The sequence below is a fragment of the Thalassophryne amazonica genome, chromosome 10 (assembly GCF_902500255.1).
Source record: "Thalassophryne amazonica chromosome 10, fThaAma1.1, whole genome shotgun sequence".
Lineage (NCBI taxonomy): Eukaryota > Metazoa > Chordata > Actinopteri > Batrachoidiformes > Batrachoididae > Thalassophryne > Thalassophryne amazonica.
Genome location: NC_047112.1, coordinates 7,326,046 through 7,350,716, shown reverse-complemented (window position 1 = coordinate 7,350,716; position 24,671 = coordinate 7,326,046). Strand labels below are relative to the sequence as shown.

General features: G+C 40.7%; 1 protein-coding gene across 1 annotated transcript in view; it reads right to left on the bottom strand.

Annotated features, from left to right (window-relative positions):
* Positions 1-472: 472 nt before the first annotated feature.
* The window catches only part of exoc2 (exocyst complex component 2), a 107,243-nt gene continuing 83,044 nt past the window's right edge, over positions 473-24,671 (bottom strand). The window contains 7 exon segments of the mRNA XM_034179372.1: positions 473-1,005; positions 1,599-1,658; positions 1,933-1,994; positions 2,132-2,254; positions 2,374-2,429; positions 18,846-18,987; positions 22,394-22,510. Coding sequence (XP_034035263.1) covers positions 912-1,005; positions 1,599-1,658; positions 1,933-1,994; positions 2,132-2,254; positions 2,374-2,429; positions 18,846-18,987; positions 22,394-22,510 — 654 coding nt within the window. The 3' untranslated portion in view covers positions 473-911.

Here is a 24,671-nt window from a genome sequence, read left to right as displayed (position 1 = left end):
CTTATTATTTATGGTTTCTACACCACAAATAACTAGGAAGTGGGTTTTTGCTGCACGGGTGCATGCCATGACATCATCCTGCTTTTGAAAGAAAATTAAACTTAAAATACTGGAATGCCACAGTCCAATCTGACAACAATTCCACATGCAACTGGTCAAGTTATTCTACACCACCACTTGAAGTTCTTTACTTTTTAAAGAAAAGATGACGACTGCAGAATGTGATGTGACACAGTTAACACCCTACCTTTTGTAAAATAAACAGCTATTTTTTTTTGTGCTGATTGTATATTCCACTTAAATATTAAATACCAGATCATTTCAGTTTGTCATCTGTTTGCATTCTGTAGCCTTTCGAGTAAACACACGATTGAGGGTCTAAAGCAGCCTTCTGGACACTAAACCATCCTTGTATAAACCAGACCAAACCTGCTAAACCTAACAAAACAGCTAAAGTCCAACACTTTTAAAGTCATCAGTCTTATTTTATTTATGTGAAATGTGACAGTAAAAACAGTCACAGAAACTTGAAATGTGCAACAAATTCACACGATGATGAAAACAGAAACATGACTGTTTTGATTTTTCTGACTAGGCACAGCAGACACCGGTCAACACTGAGCAAGAACGTTCCCCAAAACTAGCAGGTTAGCCTTCTGCACACTGTCTAACCTGATGAGCGTGTGTGTGTGATTAGCATAACCACCAAGACTCCACCAATCAGGGACTGTCCTCCACAGTAAAACTGAGATCCACTCATTTAGCATTGACAAGATTAGATTGAGAGACATTTGTGTGCAATCTGAAGGAGCAGAAGATGAAAAAGTGAAGCCTGGAGAGCTGAAGTTACTGATATGACTTGATGGTACATTACAGCGGTGCACGCGGCGGATGAAGACGCGTCCGTTACTTTATCTCTTCACAGGCTGGACGTTGCAGGGCTGGAAGCAGGTCAGCTGCAGCTGCATGCTGCTTTTAAAATTGTTCAGAAGATCCTCCAATAACCTGGTCAGGAGGGAAACTATATATTAATAAATAAAACTGTCAAATATGTTGTAAAACCTTTGCCAGTTATAACTGAACACAACCCAAATATAACCAAACTCGATAAGAAATTAGCAACATAAGGGCCCTATCTTAATCAGTGTAACGTTCATTTTTCAATATGAAACCAAAAATTAAAAAACAAATAAGATGTTTTTAACATTCATTTTCAAAACATAAGCAAAAAACGAAAGCACACACACACACACACCCACACCCACACACACACACACCCAAACCAAAACAATGAATAACGACTCATTTCCTGATGTTTTTGCTCAAATCAAAAATGAAAAATGTAACAAGCACTTGTATCCCAGTTTGGTCTTTTCATTTAATCCAAGCAGTGTGACCCAGAAGTGGCTGTACCAGTGAGAGGTGTAATTTATTCATTTATTTTTTTTGTATTGCTGGTGACATCAAAAATGAAACTGCAAAGCAAAACAGGTTTAAAGCTGAAATTAGCCCGTCTGGAATTGGTTTTAACAGCTTCTCTCCTTATGATCCAGGATTAAATATATGTGGATTACAATCTCTAATCTGGGTAAACTTACTTCTTATCAGCGCTGCTGTGTAACTGAGGAAGCGCGTCCAAAGCCTGCTTGAAGCTGGTGCTAGAATAGGACAAAGCACATGTGGTTATTGTCACTGGAAACCAGGAAACAGCTCAAGACAAATCCGTGCACGCAGCTGTACCCAGTGCACGCACACAGCAGAAGCAGATTACTTTCACTTCCTTTCCAAAGCCCACTGTGTGACATAAATAGGGAGTGTAGTGAGGGATGTGCAACTGCTAAGATTTATGTGTGTGTGACACTCGGGACCATAAATCAGTGGATATGTGCGGATTCCTGCACGCGCTGACATGTGAATGTGCCTCCGACTCACTTGCTTTCAGCAGTTAGGTAGGCGGCTATGGTGTCTCTCAGAGCGCAGAGTTCAAAACGGGCCTGAGGATGATGATGCAGGGTGAGGGGTGGTGGGGGTAAGAAGGAAGAGGAGCTTGAGTTGAAACACCGTTATCGGAAACAACGTGAAAATCACCGTTGTGCTCGGGGTCAAGTTGCTGAAAAAAATTTGTGTGTACCTGTAGTGCTCCATTTTTGCTGAAGGACGACACACACTGCATGAGACGACACATCTCGTCTGCAACCACTTCAATGATTTTGGACAACACCCGGGGTACTAGAGCCTTGGAGACGGTGAACACCTGAGACAGATTTAGAGGGAACATTGGTACCAAATGGCTCAGGCACATGAGGAAAAGCCTAAAATGTGTTATAAGTACAAGGTTTGCCTCAAGGACAAGTGCAGACAGGCCGCCTGTACCTCAGCGTGAACGGTGATGATGTTGACCAGAGCTTCCTTTATGTAGTTCCTCACACCTGGAGGTGTAGAAAGGCTAAATATTAAAAAGCCGACTCACTACAACTCTTAAGGAGTTCCAGGATCTGTTCTACAGGTCAAAACATGCAGGTCAGGTAACCCCCAGAAGCAGGGCTGGTGCCCCTTGCCTTAGTTCACCATCCTGATCCTTCTCTGTGCAAGTAAATCCCTGCTGGCATGTTCATAGACATGAATCCCAGAAGGTCACAGTCTACAACTGTTGACAATCTGCCACGTAACATCATGTATCAGACTTGTACTATGTACAACTGTAGCACATGCACATTGTCTACTTTAGCACAAATCTGGTGATTCCAGAAGACCTCACTGTGATGCCACAACATGTATGACATAGTTATGGGCTCCGTGGAAAGGATTACATCAAAGATTGGGACAGAAAAATCCTGCCATGGCTAAAACATGACCACAGTACAATGACGGCACATCACCCTCCTAGACCCTCAAAGGTTCTCAGACAATGTTTCTTCAAACTGTGACCTGGCAGGATGCATGTCTGGGAAGATGTGAACAATGATTACTGTATTTTCCAGATTGTAAGTCACACCAGAGTATCAGTTTTACTTTTCTCTCCGGTATGATGTGGAATACACTTTTTTTTTTACAGTGTTTCCATGGGTGCAAGTTGAACAACGAGCAGGAAATCAATAGAACATGTGCACGCCACAGCATGTGCTCTTACTTGTTAAAAGAAAATTACAAAAATAAAAACAGACAATTTAATGTGTATTCATTCATTCATTTTTTATTCTCGCTTACCCCAATGAAGGGTTATGGGGGCTGGTGCCTATCCCAGCAGTCATAGGGTGTGAGGCAGGGTAAATAAATGTGTAGTGAACAAAACAATTGGATCATTATTTGACGCGGACTGGACAAAAGGAACAGCCAAACGGAAACAAGTACAGTGGATTTATGCAGGAAGGCCTCAGCCGGTGGTGTGTACCAAAAGGACTTTTAAATTCCAAATATAAGCAATATTTGACACAGATGAACATGAATTGCAGTCCTACAGTGTTGTAAACAGTACAATAAAAATGCAAGTAGATATAATCAGGTTTTTTAATTTGTGATTTTTGTGCATTGTCATAGTGTACTTTTATTATTGGTATTCATTATTTAATTACTGGCGTTTATAGTGCGATGTTTTCTGGGAAAGCCCCATACAAATAGTTAATAATATTACTATTACAGTAAAACTCACCAAAACTGTCAGCGTATAAATTGGATACTCACTCAAAAGCAAAAGTCCCAGTGCTTTTGTATGGTTTTCTATCTAATTAACACGGTATATAATGGATTTTTGCTCACATCAGACAAAATATCCCATCGCAATGCTTTTACATTAAAAACACCTCGCATGTACCAGACAAAGCAGTCTGGATGTGCCCAGTAACAGAGGTACGAAATTAAGTTCAGCAATGACACTAGCTGATTCAAGGAAAGTGGGTAGCGTATTTCCGTGATTAAAAGCCTGCGCATTAATTTTTTTTAAACAGTACTCAGACGGGCACCTAGACGAGGCAGGGTGTAATTCAAGGCTGGAGATTATTAACAAAATTCTGCTTGCTGCCTGCACTGAAATATGGTGTTAAGTTTCACACATATCCCTGGGTGTGGCAAGGCAAAGACACCCGCTTTAGATCACAGCCCTCTGCGTGGCTGTGAACCCTGTCCATAGCCTGATATGCACCTGCTAAATGACCAAGACCGCATTGCTGTGATTGGTCACTATTCCAGTTTCACAGCTTCCTCTCCCATCATATTTTAAAAGTTTTTGCAGTGCACACGCCAATTACATTTCAATCATGGTTCAAATATGTTTGGCAGAAAAGTCCATAAATATGATCAACTTTACAACACGGAGTCGAAAAACTATAAAGATGCTCAAATGACTCGCAATTCATAAAGGGAAACTAAACATACCGTAACGCTGATGTGGAGGTTGATGATTGTATAAAGAAGTGGAGCTCCTTGAGGAACAAATTATTCCAGAAAAAGCCACTGTTCCTGTGGTGAACTGCATTAAGATGCCCACCGATGGGACAGAGAACTTTTAAAGGGTCATGCGCACGTCAACGGCATTGTGTGACCACGGAGTTACAGAGCTGTAGAAGCATAAATCAGGCTTTAGGATTTTAAGGTACCACTCTGCAGTGGACTTAGAAAAAAAAAAAACAATGACTTGACTAAATGTAATGTTTTTAATGCACATAATGCCCCGCGCTTATTTAAGGCAGGCATTTATTTTTTCCAGACGAAGTTTTGACCCGGCCATTAAATGAGGCAGATTTCGATTCAAGGTCAGGTGTTTAATCAAGGAAATACATAAGTCCAATTGGTGCGGGGAATTCCCCATAAATAGTTCAGTGCCTCCTGACTGTAATTAATCCGCTACATACATATAATGGATTTTGTCCATTTTATACATATAACAGATTTTGTCCGTTTTATACATATAGCGAATTATGTCACTTTTTTACAACCCCAATTACAGTGAAGTTGGGACGTTGTGTGAAATGTAAATAAAAACAGAATAGATCCATCCATCTATTTTCTTCCACTTATCCGAGGTCAGGTTGCGGGGGCAGCAGCTCAAGCAAAGCCGCCCAGACCTCCCGATCCGCACACACCTCCCCCAGCTCCTCTGGGAGAACCCCAAGGCTTTCCCAAGCCAGCTGAGAGACGTAGTCCCTCCAGCGCATCCTGGGTCTTCCCCAGGGCCTCCTCCCAATGGGACGTGCCTGGAACACCTCTCCAGCGAGGTGTCCAGGGGGCATCTGGCAAAGATGCCCGAGCCACCTCAGCTGGCTCCTTTCGACATGGAGGAGCAGTGGCTGGACTCCAAGCTCCTCCCGAGTGACCGAGCTCCTCACCCTATCTCTATGGGAGCACCCGCCACCCTGCGGAGGAAACTCATCTCGGCCGCTTGTACTCGCAATCTTGTTCTTTCAGTCATGAGCCAATTCTCATGACCGTAGGTGAGGGTAGGAACATAGATCGATTGGTAAATCAAGAGCTTTGCCTGCCTGCTCAGCTCTCTCTTCACCACGATGGTCCAATACAGCGTCCGCATCACTGCAGACGCTGCACCGATCCGTCTGTCGATCTCACGCTCCATCCGTCCCTCACTTGTGAACAAGACCCCAAGATACTTAAACTCCTCCACTTGAGGCAATCATTGGAACAAGTTACAAACTTTTTATATGAAAAAGGTGTTGTCATCCATCAAGACACGATATCAGACTGTTATACTATTCCAACTAAAGATAGAAAAAATAAATTATCTAACATTGTTATACGATTTACAAGCAGAAAATATAAAAATGAGTTATTAAGACAGGCAAAGAATTTGAAAGGAACGAATGTCTATATAAATGAGCATCTAACAAAAAAAAAATGCAGATATTGCTAGGGAAGCAAGACTATTAAGGAAACAGAAACACATTGTTGCTACATGGGTCTGGAATTGCAGGGTGTGGATTAGAGTGAAAGAAGGAACAAACGGTATACAAATCAAAAACATGGAGGACCTTACGAAATACAGACCTGAATAGACAATAAAATATGACGTCTGTTGGTAATTGGACCAACAAAAAAAAATCTGATCAAACATGGAAACAGATGATAAAATATATGACATAGACACTAATATTGATGAAAGTATATTTGACTTAAAAACGATTGGTTGTGAGTATTATACGGTAGAACAGCTGAATAGTGAAAAAATTGCAGAAGATACCCTGTCACTCATACATATAAACATTAACATAGAAAGCTCCAGTTGCCAAAGATTAAGTGATTTTGTAAACTCAATGTATAGTTTGGGGTTATTCCCCTTGATAACACAACCAACCAGAATTACATCGCAAAGTGCAACAGTAATCGACAATATATTTACAAACAGAACAGATGAAATTATCAAGAATGGGATCTTCATGACAGATATTAGCGATCATTTACCAATTTTTTCAATATTTAAATATAAAAATAGGTACAACAAAAAAACTGTTATAAACTTTAAAAGAGATAAGTCAGTAAAAGCCTTAGAGGCATTAAAATATGACCTTAAAAATCAAAATTGGGAAGACGTTTATGTCAGTGATGTCAATGTAGCATATAACTCATTTATGAAAATATTGATGAAATCATATAATAAAAATTGTAAATTAATAGAAATTAGTAAGAAAAGAGTAAATAAACCATGGCTGACAAAGGGAATAAAAAATGCTTGTGCAAAGAAAAACTATTTATACAGGTGCTTTTTAAAATTGCAAACAAAGGAATCAGAACATAAATACAAAAAAAATAAAAATAAACTATTAACAATAAAACAAAAGGAAACAAAAAAAAAGATTATTATAGTGAACAAATAAATAAGGGTAAAGATAATATGAGGGTAACATGGGGAATTATAAAAAGTGTGACTGATAGTGATGGAGTGAAAGCAACTATTCCAAACTACTTTGTTAAGGAAAATAAAGAGATATATGACATAAAAGAAGTTGCAAATGGGTTTAATGATTATTTTTCAAATGTAGGATCAAGTCTGGTGGGAAATAAACCAATAATAGAAGATAAATTACATACACTGGTAAATACGGTCAATAGTATTTTCCTGGACAATGTGGAAAAAGATGAAATAAGAAATAATGTAAAAAACTGTGTAAGGAAAAGATCAACTGACCATGAAGATTGTGACAAGACTAGATACATTTATTGAGAAACATCATATTTTAAATAATGCTCACTACGGATTTAGAACAAAACATTCGACAGCTATGGCAATTATGGAACTACAACCCCTGGCAAAAATTATGGAATCACCGGCCTCGGAGGATGTTCATTCAGTTGTTTTGTAGAAAAAAAGCAGATCACAGACATGACACAAAACTAAAGTCATCTCAAATGGCAACTTTCTGGCTTTAAGAAACACTCTAAGAAATCAAGAAAAAAAATTGTGGCAGTCAGCAATGGTTACTTTTTTAACCAAGCAGAGGGAAAAAAATATGGACTCACTCAATTCTGAGGAATAAATTATGGAATCACCCTGTAAACTTTCATCCCCAAAACTAACACCTGCATCAAATCAGATCTGCTCGTTAGTCTGCATCTAAAAAGGAGTGATCACACCTTGGAGAGCTGTTGCACCAAGTGGACTGACATGAATCATGGCTTCAACACGAGAGATGTCAATTGAAACAAAGGAGAGGATTATCAAACTCTTAAAAGAGGGTAAATCATCACGCAATGTTGCAAAAGATGTTGGTTGTTCACAGTCAGCTGTGTCTAAACTCTGGACCAAATACAAACAACATGGGAAAGTTGTTAAAGGCAAACATACTGGTAGACCAAGGAAGACATCAAAGTGTCAAGACAGAAAACTTAAAGCAATATGTCTCAAAAATCGAAAATGCACAACAAAACAAATGAGGAATGAATGGGAGGAAACTGGAGTCAACGTCTGTGACCGAACTGTAAGAAACCGCCTAAAGGAAATGGGATTTACATACAGAAAAGCTAAATGAAAGCCATCATTAACACCTAAACAGAAAAAAAACAAGGTTACAATGGGCTAAGGAAAAGCAATCGTGGACTGTGGATGACTGGATGAAAGTCATATTCAGTGATGAATCTCGAATCTGCATTGGGCAATGTGATGATGCTGGAACTTTTGTTTGGTGCCGTTCCAATGAGATTTATAAAGATGACTGCCTGAAGAGAACATGTAAATTTCCACAGTCACTGATGATATGGGGCTGCATGTCAGGTAAAGGCACTGGGGAGATGGCTGTCATTACATCATCAATAAATGCACAAGTTTACGTTGATATTTTGGACACTTTTCTTATCCGATCAATTGAAAGGATGTTTGGGGATGATGAAATCATTTTTCAAGATGATAATGCATCTTGCAATAGAGGAAAAACTGTGAAAACATTCTTTGCAAAAAGACACATAGGGTCAATGTCATGGCCTTCAAATAGTCCGGATCTTAATCCAGTTGAAAATCTTTGGTGGAAGTTGAAGAAAATGGTCCATGACAAGGCTTCAACTTGCAAAGCTGATCTGGCAACAGCAATCAGAGAAAGTTGGAGCCAGACTGATGAAGAGTACTTTTTGTCACTCATCAAGTCCATGCCTCAGAGACTGCAAGCTGTTATAAAAGCCAGAGGTGGTGCAACAAAATACTAGTGATGTGTTGGAACGTTCTTTTGTTTTTCATGATTCCATAATTTTTTCCTCAGAATTGAGTGATTCCATATTTTTTTCCCTCTGCTTGGTCTAAAAAAGTAACCGTTACTGACTGCCACAATGTTTTTTTCCTGATTTCTTATAGTTTTTCTTAAAGGCAGAAAGTTGCCATTTGAAATTACTTTAGTTTTGTGTCATGTCTGTGATCTGCTTTTTTTCTACAAAATTAAACAACTGAATGAACATCCTCCGAGGCCGGTGATTCCATAATTATTGCCAGGGGTTGTAATAGAGAAAATATCAACAACAATAGACAATAAGGATTATTTTGTATTTTTATCGACCTGAAAAAGGCTTTTGATGTTATAGACCACTCAAGATTGCTTCACAAGTTACAACAGTATGGAATAAGAGGTGTTGCACATCAGTGGGTAAAAAGCTACTTAGAAAATAGAAAACAGTTTGTTCAGATAAATAATACCAAATCAGAATTGCGTAACATTATTTATGGAGTACCACAAGGATCGTTACTTGGACCCAAACTGTTTATATTGTATATCAATGATATTGTGAATGTATCCAATGTGCTTGGCAGCATTTTATTTGCAGATGATACAACGCTGTTTTACTCTGGATCAGATATACAGGAAGTAGAACAAGTGATAAATACAGAGTTGGAAAAAGTTAAACATTGGTTTGATATAAACAGATTGTCACTAAATATTAATAAGACAAATTTTATATTGTTTAACGATAGAGCAAAAAAAAAAAAAATGTGTCATTACAAATAGATGGAATGGATATACAAAGGGTAAAAGAAACAAAATTTTTAGGAGTCATGATTGATGAAGATTTTACATGGAAGTCACACAAATTACATAAAAGGAAAAATAGCAAAAGCCATTGTTGTTTTGCATAAAGTAAAATATTCATTAAATAGTTATGGTTTATTAACATTGTACAATTCATTGATTGTCCCATATTTAACTTATTGTGTAGAAATCTGTGGATCAACATATACAACCTATATACAACCTTTATTTATTTTGCAGAAAAGAGCTTTAAAAGTGATTAGTAACAGTGGTTTTAGAGATCCATCTAATCCATTGTTTATTAAGTATAGGGTACTTAAATTTCATGAATTAGTCGATTTGAAAATATTACAAACAATGTACCAAGTTAATACAAATACTTTACCAACAAACATTCAAAATATGTTTGAAAAAAGAGTAAGTAGTTATAAATTGAAAGGAATAGAAGTCTTTAAAAAAACAAGATTTAGAACCAAAGTAAAGGAAAGGAGTATTGCAGTAAATGGTGTCAAATTATGGAACAATCTTAATAAAGAAATTAAAGAATTAAGGTCGCTTAAATTATTTAAAAAATGTATTAAATTAGATGTATTAAGTAAGTATGAAACTATGAAATAAGTCAGTGGGCTGCAAGAAAGTAAAAAAAAAAAAAAGGTAATCTGTTAATAATGTTTGGAGTGTCTTAAGTTTAAAATGTAACCTGTCAGAGATGTAATCTATTAATTAATGGTCATAATTATGAAATGGGTCAGTGGTATGTGACAAGTTAAAGAAATGCAATCTGTTAAATAATGTTGACTATGATGCTGGATATTGAAAGATTGTATTGTTAAAAGGGGCAGAAATCATAAGACTTGTTCTTCTTTCTGCTCCTTTTCATTCTGGTGTTGTGATGCTTTGTTTCTGCTTTTCTGTTTTTTCTTTTAAATGAATGAAATAAATATTAAAGAAAGAAAGAAAGAAAGGCAAGGACACTCCACCGACCTGAAGAGGGCAAGGCACCTTTTTCCAGTCGAGAACCATGGGCTCAGATTTGGAGATGCTGATCCTTATCCCGGATGCTTCACACTCGGCTGCAAACCGCCCCAGTGCACGCTGAAGGTCCTGGTTTGACAAAGCCAACAGGACCACATCATCCACAAAAAGCAGAGATGAGATTCTGTGGTTCCCAAACCGGACCCCCTCTACACCCTGGCTGTGCCTAGAAATTCAGTCCATAAAGGTAAACAGAATTATCTCTGCTCTCTGCTTTAACCTTCAAGTCCCTACTTCACCAGACTGTGACCTCCTCAAATTATATTGGATACTGGTTCTAATGGACTACTATTGGATTAACCATGGAATTGATCAGCTGGTCTTTGAACGGTATTGACACCATCTTTTCTATAAGAAAGTTAGGACCGGGGGATCCTACCTGCCCAGGTGGAACGTATCCTGCGAGCTATGTTCTCAACTCCTGGGGGTCTTGGCGTATTGCATGCGTGGCGCCGTTCTCCGTTGAGGACGCAGAGGATTTATTCATATTTGGTCTTATGGTAGCAGGGCTGGTACTTTCTGGCTTATGTGTTGCCCTAATCTATCGGAAAATTGGCAAGACGGTGGCATCAAGAACCACGGCCCCTCGCTTGTCCTTCATGATTAATGAGGTGGGCAAGGTGTTGCATTCTCAGACTGTGATGACTCTTGAACTCAGACGCAAATTGGATGACATCTTGGAGCATGTGCATGCCTTGCAGATGAAGTTGAAGATTTCGGTGGCCAGGAAATAGTCTTAATTCATTATTGGGAATATTCTTAATTTATAATTGGGATTTGGTTGTTCAAGTGGAACTGTAAAAAGTGTTTTTCACTGCTCGAACCACAACACGGCAGGCTTGTCAAGCCTGAAGGACAAATTGTCCGACTGAGGAATATCTTCAGGACTTGGTGATTATTTGGCAGTTTTCTTGTGTCAATTCATAAAGACAAACTGTTTCACAGGACTGAAGCATGCTCCACTCCCTCTCCCCACCCCCCTTCCTACCCCCATCACACCCCCCCACTCTGGCTTCTGCTCACGTCACCCCCCCTTCCCTTCTGCATGGGCAGCACGGTTTTAGCTACTGCTGCAGATGAATTCTCCTCTCCAGTACTCTGGAATAGACCTTACCGGGGAGGCTGAGGAATGTGATCCCCCTGTAGTTGGAACACACCCTCCGGTCCCCCTTCTTAAACAGAGGGCCAACCACCCCGGTCTGCCAATCCAGAGGCACTGTCCCCGACTGCCACGCGATGTTGCAGAGATGTGTCAACCAGGACAGTCCCACAACATCCAGAGACTTAAGGTACTCAGGACGGATTTTGTCCACCCCAGGAGCCTTGCCACCAAGGAGCTTTCTGACCACCTTGGTGACTTCATCCTGGGTGATGGACGAGTCCCCAGTCTCTGCTTCCTCTTCGGAAGACGTGACGATGGGATTGAACAGACCTCGAAGTATTCCTTCCACTGCCCAACAAACATCCCCAGTCAGGGTCAACAGCTCCCCAACCACACCATAGACAGTGTCAGTGGAGAGCTGCTTCCGCCTCCTGAGGCACCGGACGGTTTGCCAGAATTTCTTCGAGGCTGACCGATAGTCCTCCTCCATGGCCTCCCCTAACTCCTCCCAGACCCGAGTTTTTGCCTGTGCAACCACACAGGCTGCAGCACGCTTGGTACCTGTACCTTGGTGCCGGTACCTGTCAGCTGCCTCTGGGGTCCCACTTACCAACAAAGACAAGTAGGACTCCTTCTTCAGCTTGACGGCATCTCTTACTTCTGGCATCCACCACCGGGTTCTGGGATTGCTGCCGCGACAGGCACCAGAGACCTTGCGACCACAGCTATGGGCGGCTGCATAGACAATGGAGGTGGAGAACATGGTCCATTCGGACCCCATGTCTCCAACCTCCCCCAGGATCTGGGAGAAGCTCTCCCGGAGGTGGGAGTTGAAGACCTCGCTGACAGAGGGTTCCGCCAGTCGTTCCCAGCAGACCCTCATGATACGTTTGGGCCTGCCAGGTCTGACCGGCTTCCTCCCCTCTCAGCGGATCCAACTCACCACCAGGTGGTGATAGGCTGACAGCTCAGCCCCTCTCTTTACCCGAGTGTCCTTGACATGTGGCTGAAGGTCAGATGATATGACTACAAAGTCAATCATCGACCTCCGGCTCAGGGTGTCCTGGTGTCACGTGCACTTATGGACACCGTTGTGCTCGAACATGGTTTTCGTGATGGACAAACTGTGGCTAGCACAGAAGTCCAACAACTGAACACCACTCTGGTTCAGATCGGGGAGGCTGTGCTTCCAAATCACCCCCCCCCAGGTTTCACTGTCGCCGCCCACGTGGGCATTGAAATCCCCCAGGAGAACAATGGAGTCCCCAGTTGGAGCGCTATCTAGTACCCCTCCCAGGGACTCCAAGAAGGTTGGGTACTCTGCACTGCAGCTCGGCCCATAGGCCGAGACAACAGTGAGAGACCTGTCCCCAACTCGAAGGCATAGGGACACGACCCTCTCGTTCATCGGGTGAACTCCAACACATGGCGACTGAACTGGGGAGCAATAAGCAATACTACCCCAGCTCGCCGCCTCTCCACATGTGCAACACCAGAAAATTGGAGCGTCCAGCCCCTCTCCAGGAGTTGGGTACCATAGCCCAAGCTGTGCATGGAGGTGAGCCCGACTATCTCTAGTCGGTACCTCTCAACCTCCCGCACAAGCTCAGGCTCCTTCCCCCCAGTGAGGTGACATTCCACATCCCAACAGCCAGAGGCTGTGAGAGCGGACCAAGCCGCCGGGCCACCTGCCTTCGACTGCCACCCAGTCCTCTCTGCACCGACCCCCATGGCCCCCTCTGCAGGTGGTGAACCCACAGGAGGGCGGGCTCACATCGCTCTTTCAGGCTGAGCCTCGTCGGGCCCCATGGGTTAAGGCCCGACCACCAGGCACTCGCGCATGAGCCCCAACCCCAGGCCTGGCTCCAGGGTGGGGCCCTGGCTCCGCCATATCGGGCGACATCTCGGTCCTTGATTTTGTGTCGGTCATGAAACAGAATACAAAGATCTGCAAATCCTCTTCAACCTATATTCAACTGAACACACCACAAAGACAAGATATTTAATGTTCAAACTGACAGACTTTTTTGTTTATGTGCAAATATTTGCTCATTTTGAAATGGATGCCTGCAACACATTTCAAAAAAGCTGGGATGGGACAACAAAAGACTGGGAAAGTTAATGGATGCTCAAAGAACACCTGTTTGGAACATTCCACAGGTAAACAGGTTAATTGGAAACAGGTGAGTGTTATGACTGGGTATAAAAGGAGCATCCACAAAAGGCTCAGCCGTTCACAAGCAAAGATGAGGCGAGAATCACCACTTTGTGAACAACTGCGTTAAAAAAACAGTCCAACAGTTTAAGAACAATGTTTCTCAATGTTCAATTGCAAGGAATTTAGGGATTCCATCATCTACAATCCATAACATAATCAGAAGATTCAGAAAATCTGGAGAACTTTACACACGTAAGAAGTAATGCCGAAAACAAACACTGAATGCCCGTGACCTTCGATCCCTCAGGCGGCACTGCATTAAAAACAGACATCATTGTGTAAAGGATCTTACTGCGTGGGCTCAGGAACACTTCAGAAAACCACTGTCATTTAACACAGTTCGTCACTACATCTACAAGTGCAAGTTAAAACTCTGCCATGCAAAGCGAAAGCCATACATCAACAACATCCAGAAACGCCGCTGCTTTCATTGGGCCCAAGCTCATTTGAAATGGACAGACACAAAGTGGCATCAAGGTCAAAATTTTAAAAAATCTTAAGAACCCATTGGATATGTTTTGGAGATACCTACTAGCTACCCTTGTACAAAATTTCAGCTCAATATCTTTAAAAACTGCAGGCCAATGGCTCTAGGTAGCATTTTCAATGTGGCCACAATAGCAGACATGTTTGAGATTGGATTGGAATGTCTCAAACAAACTTTTGTGTCCTTATGAAATGGAGCATTTATGCCAAGTTTCAGCTTCACTGGCTCAGCAATTTCAGAGAAGAAGATATTTACACATGCCGCCGATGCCGACAGACGGGCGACCCACCAACATATAAACACATACAGGTGCTGGTCATATAATTAGAATATCATGAAAAGGTTGATTTATTTCAGTAATTCCATTCAAAAAGTGAAACTTGTATATTATAGTCATTCATTACACACAGACTTTGAACCACTCAGCAGCAGTCCAGTCCTTTTTGTCTTTAGCCCAGGCAAGACGTCAAGTCAGCAGTCTTGTCCATGATTGTGTAGCCTACAGAACTAGACTGAGAGACCAGTTAAAGGTCTTTGCAGGTGTTTTGAGTTAATTACCTGATGACAGTGTGACACCAGGTCTCTTCAATATTCAACCGTTTCACAATATTCAAATTTTCTGAAATACTGAATTTGGGGTTTTCATTAGTTGTCAGTTATAATCATCACAATTAAAATAAATAAACATTTAAAATATATCAGTCTGTGTGGAATGAATGTATATAACATACAAGTTTCACTTTTTGAATGGCATTACTAAAATAAATCAACTTTTTCATGATATTCTAATTATATGACCAGCACCTGTATTCCGTGAGTTGGAAATGGTTTTGTATCAAAATGAAATATTTTTCTGTCAGTCATCCAAGAGATTATTCAACTAAACACGTCAACTAATTTGTGGAACTGTAAGAGTGCTACTTTTGGGGGGTAGACAAAATGAGAAACTGGACTTCTCGTCCCTGCAGCGCACCAACACCTACAAGAAGCTGATGCAGGTTTCACATAAAAGTGCAACAAGTGAAAGTATCATATCCTAGAACTGTGGTTGAGGGTCCAAAAAGTTCTGCTTTCGCTTGCAGGCCAAACACGCGGCATGAGGCCAAACTTTCGATCAGTGCCGCTTTCGGAGCCCTCTGCTCTGAATTTTCTGCTCACACAAAACACACTGCCTCACATCCTGTGTTCAGGTAAACCACATATACACATTATTTCACCTGGGTTTGGGGTGCAAACAGTGAGAAAAAGCCACACAACTCATGTGCACAAAGCACAAAAAAAAAAATTCTGCACACCCACAACACAACGCAAAGGCCAAGAAAATCTTAAGGGGAGCAAGAGATTCATCTCAGTCTTGCTTACAGTAAGCCATCAAAGAGATGAACTTTACACATGACACATACGAACCACAACAACACAAACCAGGCCGAGACGCCACGTTCACATCCCACAGAACTGTTCGTAGATCATTCTGGTTTTACCGGGGTCAGGGTGTGGTTTCAGTAGGACACGCCCTCCTCCTGATTTTTATCAGTGTAACAGACCCAGCTAACATACAGACCTGACAGCCTTTGATTAGCCTAAAGCAAAGTTTGTCTTTAGGAAAGAAGTGACCTCCTGAAGGACAATATGTGGTCCAATAGTCCCTCTTTTCCACTATCAGGTCAGGGGGCATGTAATGGTGTCACATGGTGCCATATCAACCACGCTACCCAACTGTCGCGGGTCCTGGATGCCACCAACGTAGGCAGAGAACCTTCCAGAAGTAACCAGCAGCCAGCGGAAAGAAAGGCAACTTGGTTTTCTGGTAGTTCGGCTCCTCGACACTGATGCACCTATATGCTGGATCAAGCCCAGAAAAGCCCAAAATACAGCCAAAATATCATAGCTGAAGTTCTCAATCAATGTATTGTATCTGAGTCTCTCTTAAGTAACTGTCGGTTTGACATTACGTCATTTCAACAGTACCAGGAGACATAGTACTAAAGACATCCTGTCATCCCTCTAGGTCAGCAGTTAGATTCATTTTTTTTTATTTTTTTTCCAGGTATATAGCGCCATCATAAAGTTGCCTCAAGGCGCTTCACACAAATAAGGTCTAACCTTACTAACCCCCAGAGCAAGAACACAGGTGACAGTGGTAAGGAAAAACTCCCTCTGAGGAAGAAACCTCAGGCAGACCAGACTCAAAGGGGTGACCCTCTGTTTGGGCCATAATACAGACACAAATTACAGAACAATTCACAAAACGAAAATACAGGAAATGTTGCTGGTGCAGAAACAGACACCACTCCCATCTCTGGATGGAGCTGCACCTCAAACAGAGAGAAACAAAAACAGAATCAGGCATCAGACAGACAACAAATACAGTATAATTTGTCAGCATTAAGCAACAAGAAAAACAGAAGAAATACTAAGGTGATCGCAGCCACTAGCCTAAGCTTCACTAAAAGACTCAGACTTTAGATAAAGTTGAGGCCGCGGCACGCTCTGTTTACTAATAAAATGAATTTAAAAGAGTAAAAAGCATAGAAACATACTATGCCACTATGCTAGCCATACGAAAGGGAAAATAAGTGCATCTTAAGTCTGGACATGAAAGTCTCTACAGAATCTGACTGTAATATTGATGCAAAGAGATCATTCCACAGAACAGGGGCACAATAAGAGAAAGCTCTATGACCTGCAGACTTCTTATTCACCCTTGGGACACAAAGTAGTCATGCACCCTGAGAACGCAAAACCCGGGCCAGTAGCATCCAAGTCTCACAACCAAAACAGTAAGACAGTAAACAAGAAGACTTAAATCTTCGTTCTGCTGTAAACGTACCTCCATCACCAAACAATTCAGTGCAGGGACCCTGTGACAGTCAGGTCAGGGAGCATGTCTCAGTGCCATGTGTTGCTGCATTCACTACACTATGGAACTGCGTGGACAGCAACTGTCCAGGCAGACAACTGGTCACTTCCTACATCTCTAATGTAGGCGTTCTCTTGGCTTTTTACAGTCTCTGGAATCATCAACACTGAGCCACCTGCACGCTAAATCATATACAAAGAAATGTGGCACCTAAGTGTCAAAGTTGATGTTCCCTCACGATGCAAGCGATACTCTCCCTAAGTAGCTGTTTGTCTGACACAAAATCATTCCTACAGTAGCCAAGGATCCCAAAGACATCTGGTCATCGCCTGAGGTCACTTGTTCGTGTCCAAATCTCACAAACATACAGTAAAACAGGAAGCACTAGGACCTGAAAGACTTGGACTTCTGTTCTATCAATTTCAATTTCAATTTATTTTCATTTACATAGCGCCAAATCACAACAGAGTTGCCTCAAAGCGCTTCACACAGGTAAGATCTAACCTTACCAACCCCCAGAGCAACAGTGGTAAGGAAAAACTCCCTCTGAGGAAGAAACCTCAAACAGACCAGACTCAAAGGGGTGACCCTCTGCTTGGGCCATGCTACAAAACATAAATTACAGAACAATTCACAGAACAATTCACGGACGAATATACAAGAAATGCTATTGGCGCACAGGACAGGAGGATCGCCAACACAAACACAACTCCCATCTCTGGATGGAGCTGCACCTTAAACAGAGAGAAAAAAACAGAATCAGGCATCAGAAAGACAAGAAATACTGTATAATTTGTCAGCATTAAACAACAAGAAAAACAGAGAAATACTAAGATGATCGCCGGCCACTAGCTCTAAACTTCACTAAAAGACCTAGAATTTAGGTAAAGTTGAGGCCGCGGTCCGCTCCAATTACTAATAAAATGAATTAAAAGAGTAAAAAGCGTAAAACAAAACTGTACCAGTATCCTAGCCATATGAAAGGGAAAATAAGTGCGTCTTAAGTCTGGACTTGAAAGTCTCCACAGAATCTGACTGTTTTATTGACGCAGGGAGACCATCCCACAGAACAGGGGCACGATAAGAGAAAGTTCTGTGACCCGCAGACTTCTTATTCACCTTAGGGACACAAAGTAGTCCTGCACCCTGAGAACGCAAAGCCCGGGCCAGTACGTAAGGTTTAATTAGGTCAGCTAGGTAGGGAGGTGCCAGTCCATGAATAATTTTATAGGTTAATTCTACATATAGGTTAGAGGGAGAATAGGTTCTCCCGCTAACATCCGCATCACCAACACCTCTGTCCAGGGACCTCATTACTACAGAAGTAATGACTCATGACAACTGTTGGGTGGTAATTAGAGAGGTGTTAAAAAAGATTTTAAATGATGACTGGGCTGATAAAGAAAAAAGAAGCACAGAGGGACAGAATGAAGAAAAGGATGAAGCAGAGGTGGATGATTAAAAGAAGACCTGATTGAAAAAGTGCCTGACTGTGGAGGAGGTTCAGCATCAGGTCATGTAGTTCAGACACCTTGACTTACCGTACCGACTTACAAACGGGGAAGACTTCTAAGAAGACAAACACTTTGATAAGAGTTGACATCTAAAAAAGGTTTTTTTTTTTCCATTCTGTCCATCGACCACTTCAGACCTAAAACAGTTCCAAGAGGTTTTTGCATGCTCTAAAGTACCTGTGGGTGTCTGGCAGTTGCTCCAATCAAAGTATCCAGCGTAGATGCCAGGCTCCAAAGAGCCTAGTATAGGGTCGGCTCTTCTCTCAATGTAGGCATCAAATAGTTTTCTGTCCAGTTCCCGTACAGCATCCATGCTCACCTAGCAGGTCAGACAACAGATACACTTAAACCTAATTTTTTAACAAAACAGGTTGCAGCAATGTATTCAAGCATAACATCATAACAGAAATTAACTAAATTAAGCCGGCTGCACACGACAGTATGCAGTAGCAGGAATGTGCATTTTGTGAGGATTCCACAGAAACACACGGTGTATTGCCCCGTGCATGCTGCAGCTGCAACCAGATCCTACACTACACGTTGCTGAGATGGACACCAGTCACCAGACTTGACCCATATCAAAGACATTCTGGAATTGGAGTCACACAGTGCCATTGAGCATGACAGCAAGGCTCCAAACTCCTCATCCTTGGGGTACAAAAAAATCCACTTAAACGTGGGACAAAGACATATTGAAAGATGACGATTAAAAACAACAAATTGGTGAGAAAATTGTTGTACTATTGTGAAATTTTGCTGTTTTGCTGCTGCTGTGGGTGCACATCATAAAAAATTTGAACTCAACGTGATTCCTTCTAATGATTTATTTTAAAGAAGAGCAAGTAGGTCAGTGGAATAAGGGGTTTGACTACAAATACCGTATATACAGTGTATCCAGAAAGTATTCACAGCACTGCAATTTTCCACATATTTTTATTACAGCCTTATTCCAAAATGGATTAAATTAATTTTTTTCTCAAATTTCTACACCCAATACCCCATAATGACAATGTGAAAAAACTTACGAGATTTTTGCAAATTTATTAAAAATTAAAAAGTAAGAAATCACATGTACATAAGTATTCACAGCTTTTGCCATGAAGCTCAAAATTGAGCTCAGTTGCATCCTGTTTCCACTGAACATCCTTAAGATGTTTCTACAGCTTAATTGAAGTCCACCTGGGGTAAATTCAGTTGATTGGACATGATTTGGAAAGACACAGATGTGTCTACATATAAGGTCCCACAGTTGACAGTCAGCGCACAAACCAAACATGAAGTCAAAGGAATCATCTGCAGACCTCAAATACAGGATTGTCTGGAGGCACAAATCTGAGGAAGAGTACAGAAACATTTCTGCTGCTCTGAAGGTCCCAATGAACAGTGGCCTCCATCATCTGTAAACGGAAGAAGTTCGGATCCAGCAGGCCTCTTCCTAGAGCTGGCCACCCATCTAAACTGAGTGATCGGGGAGAAGAGCCTTATTCAGGGAGGTGACCAAGAACCCAATGGTCACTCTGTCAGAGCTCCAGCATTCCTCTGTAGAGAGAGGAAAACATTCCAGAAGGACAATCATCTCTGCAGAAATCCACCAATCAGGCCTGTATGGTGGAGTGGCAAGACGGAAGCCACTCCTTAGTAAAAGGCACATGGCAGCTCACCTGGAGTTTTATTTTTAATGAATTTGCAAAAATTTCAAGAAGACGTATTTCATGTTGTCATTATGGGGTGTTGTGAGTAGAATTTTGAAGGGAAAAAAATGAATTTACTCTATTTTAGAATAAAGCTGTGACATAAAATGTGGAAAAAGTGAAGCACTGTGACTACTTTCCGGAATTGGGTTCGCTTCCTAGTCATGCTACCTGTCTGAGTCCCCGTGGAACTTCATCTCCATCATCCCAGTCCACCCAGTTGATAATGGGCATTGGCCTGTAACCTGTGATGGACTGATGTCCTGACTAGCAGGAATCATGGACTTTCAGAGGACAATACAGAATCCAGAGACAGATAGCACTGGGCCTCACGATTTTCTTCTTTTACTATGGATCTATGTTGGATCCAAGACAATGGATCTGCACTTTTAGATCCAATAGCAAAAACCTTCAAAAAAAATACATCATTATATGTCTTCTAGGGTTTTGTTTTGTCATATTCTCATGATTGGAGCAGCTGATCCAAGACAAAAACTTAAAGAAACTGTCATTCTTGTGCTGCCTCAAAATATTACTGTGACAGAATAGTGAAAGTCAGAGATGAAAAATGTGCTTATTGGAAACCAAACAGACATTTTATTGATATGATTCAAACCTTAGTCATTGTGTGCGCTTGTTTGTGTGAAAACCTCAACACTGAGGGAAAGAAACTGAACTTTCAAGACAAAGATCTTTACATTTTAAAAGAAAAAGACTCATCTGTACTCAGCTGTTAAGTTCGTGATGAGTCATTCCTCAAAACATAACATTTTTTTAGTGCAGAAACAACACACAGACCTCCAGATTCCTTCCCACATCTGGAAACCGTGTAAATCTACCGTAGAATATTTGAGGTGAAAGTAAATAATCAATATGAACTCAGAGTTGACACTGAAATTTAATTTGAGGGTGCTCACATCCACATCAGGTGGATCCCCTTTCTTTCAGGATCAATACTCAATTTGAAACACTCTAAAAGCAACTGTAAAATGTTTTTCCTGCTTATTTACAAATGATATAATGACTGGAAATGAAAGAGCCAGCAGTGGGCTGAGTGGCCAACAGACCTCAGCTGGAAATGAAAGAAACTGACAAACGGGCTCATTTCAAGCTAAGCGCAACTTTAAAAGGAAGAATGTTTCAGCTATGTCCATACAGAATCCTTTCTGCTGATTTGTGAAGGTGTTTCAGTTTCAGCATATAACTGCTGTTAAACATCCACCAACCACACCCGCTCCTAATTTTCCATCATCCAGTCATAATCTACTGAGCATGCAGCAGGTGGCAGCATTCAGCAGATGGCAGGCACATATACCAGATTAGAATCAGTCAGCTCTAATTATGTGACTTTTTAATACAGAAATGTACAAAACGATAGTATTTATTGTTTTTGAGTGATTTAAAATAAACTGGATCTCATGGGGTACATACTGTATATTTAGGCTTTGGAAAAGTCTAGGAATAATGAGGTAATAATATGGGTGGAAAATTTCAAGACATTCAAAAAGAAAAGACCAGGGTAGATTCATAAATACGAGTTTGTAATTCTAAATATGCGAGAGATTTATTGAATTTTAATGTGTTGCAAAATCCAGGTCTTAAGCCCAATTTATGCTACTCCGTATCCGCAACTCCATAGCCACACAGAGCCCTCTGCGTCATTGCAACCTCCTCTGAGCTCCTCTCCGTAGCCTGATGGGCACCTCCCCAAAATTTTATCTTCACTTGGAGACGAACCTCACTTTTCCGGTTTCACAATCAACAACTTTAATGACTACAGAGGTCATGGGATAGTAGGCCAGTCTTCTCAAAAAAAAAAAAAACATTCATTCCTGTACTGTTCTGTCAGTCAACTACACTGTGACACCCACCAATGTTTAAACCCTGATGGAGAACTTCAAAAGGTTCACGACTGAGTTGAAGTGATTGCATGGCCACGGAGTTGCGGAGTAATAGAAGCATGAAAAAGGCCTTTAGCCTGACAGTGTAGATTACCAAACAGCAAATGGTCTCCTGAAACCCTGATTCACTAACCCGTGTGATCTTCTCCGTCCCTGTGAAGCCGTGCTTCTCAAAGTGGTCCGCCAGGTTGAGGAAGGTGTGTCTCTCTAGATACTGACAATTACTGAGGATGATCAGCAGACGCTGCTCCTGCAAACACAAACAGTTTAACTTCCATCAGTGTAAAGACGTATTGAAGGCCAGTGGTAAATTTATTCGTAAAGCCTGTATTTTTTTATACTTGATGATACTAGGTGCATTTAAACTTTACAATATCCCATTAAATTTCAACTACGACTTCCAACTGATGATCACGGTCAGTACTGCTTAATCTGTTTAACTGTTCTGAACAAAGTCAGAAAGCAGCTTCAAAACAAATTCCATTATAATTAATTGATTTGGAAAAGTTTTACACTGGACGCCCTTCCTGATGCAATTCCACATTACATGGAAAATGGGCAGGGGTGGCATTGAACTGGGAACCTTCTGCACTTGAAACAAATGTTCTTACCCACTTGGAGATCACCCCTGCCAAGCCCCGGTTCTGTTCATCTGCTTATTATTTGCTATGATTAGCAGAACGAGCATATGCATAACAGTGTCAGTCAACAAATTAGAGATGGAGTAAGTCTGTGAAATTTCCATCAGTACCATATCTTCTGGAGTACAAGTCATACCAGTGTATACATTGTATTTTTTTCCTTGTATATGGAACTTACTTTTGGCCAGCGTTTCACTGGGGGTGAGATTACCAACAGTCAGGAACTCAGCAGCACATGTGCACACCACAACATGTACTCTTCCTTAAAACAAGGAGTTTTAAATTCCAAAAATAAGCCAGGTGTGAAAAGAAATCTGCACTGGACAACATAATGGTTGTTATTTTGCACAGAATGCTGGCTCACAGCATTGAAAACACTACAATAAAACATTTCATTATTTATTATTATTATTATTAATCAGGTCTTTATTTTGTGATTTCTGTGCACTGTTTTAGTGTAGTTGTTTTAAATCTGTGTTATTCTTTTATTACTGGACTTTGTTTTGTACACTGATTCCTGGGAAAACCCAATATAAATATGTAATAGTCTATTATTAATAATGAACACAAGATTGTTTGTCATATCAATCGCACTAGAGTAGAAGTCTCAAGCTGCATCAAAAAAAAAAAAAAAGACTTTTACTCAAGAAATACAGTATTTCCATCAAAATGACTGGATTCTGATAGATGCAGGTGAGGACCAGTGAACCTCACATTTTGGGACATGACGGCATCTTTTAATATCATTTGCAGTTTCTCTTTTATAAATTAGTTTAAATACTGTATCCGTGCACTGGCGCACCCAGGGACAAGCATCAGTCCACCGTCGTTTTTGAAGAAAGTTGATTAAAACATCCACCCTAAATGAAATAATTTTTTATTAAAGCTGACTAAAAGCCTACCCAAAATTAAAAAATTCTGTGGCTCTAACACACTGAAAAAGCAAAAAATAATGAGTGTTCACTATGTTTTTCTCAGCTCCACGTCTTCCCTTTGACAATGTCATCAGTGTGCGCTGGTAGTGGAATTGAAGTTCCAATTTACAACTGTAAATTAGTTCACAATATGTCATTCACAGTTGATAATATCATGGAATGTGTTACGGTTAAAATTACATCCATAAATTCAAAAAATACGGTTGTTAGTTGTTTATACAGAGCTCCCGGAGCAAATATTGATACTTTTGAACAAGTAATTATGGGAATGTACAACAAAATAAATAAGAATTCACATTTATTTATCTGTGGTGATTTTAATATCGATTTTCTAAATCCTCACAATCATCCACAAACCACTTCATTTATAAATTCTTTATATTGTTTGGGAGTATTTCCGACCATCATTCATCCAAGTAGAATAACTGTGAATTCAACAACCCTTATTGACAATATTTTAACTAATGTCATATCTGGTAATCTCAGTGCGGGATTGCTGGTAAATGATATTAGTGATCACCTGCCAGTATTTACTGTTTTTGCATCACATGATCGAGTGTTTCAAAAGGATTGTAATAGATTGAGTAGAAATGTCACACCAATAACTGTTGATAATTTAAGGGTGGATTTATTATGCCAGAATTGGAATGATGTTTATGTTGATGATGTTGATGAATCTTATGATGGTTTTATTTCTATCATTTCTAAGTTATACGATAAACACTGTCCTCTTGTTAACAAGATATATACTAACCGATACAGCAATAAACCATGGATAACCAAGGGTCTTCAGAGGGCATGTAAAAAGAAGAACTTACTGTATAAACAATTTATA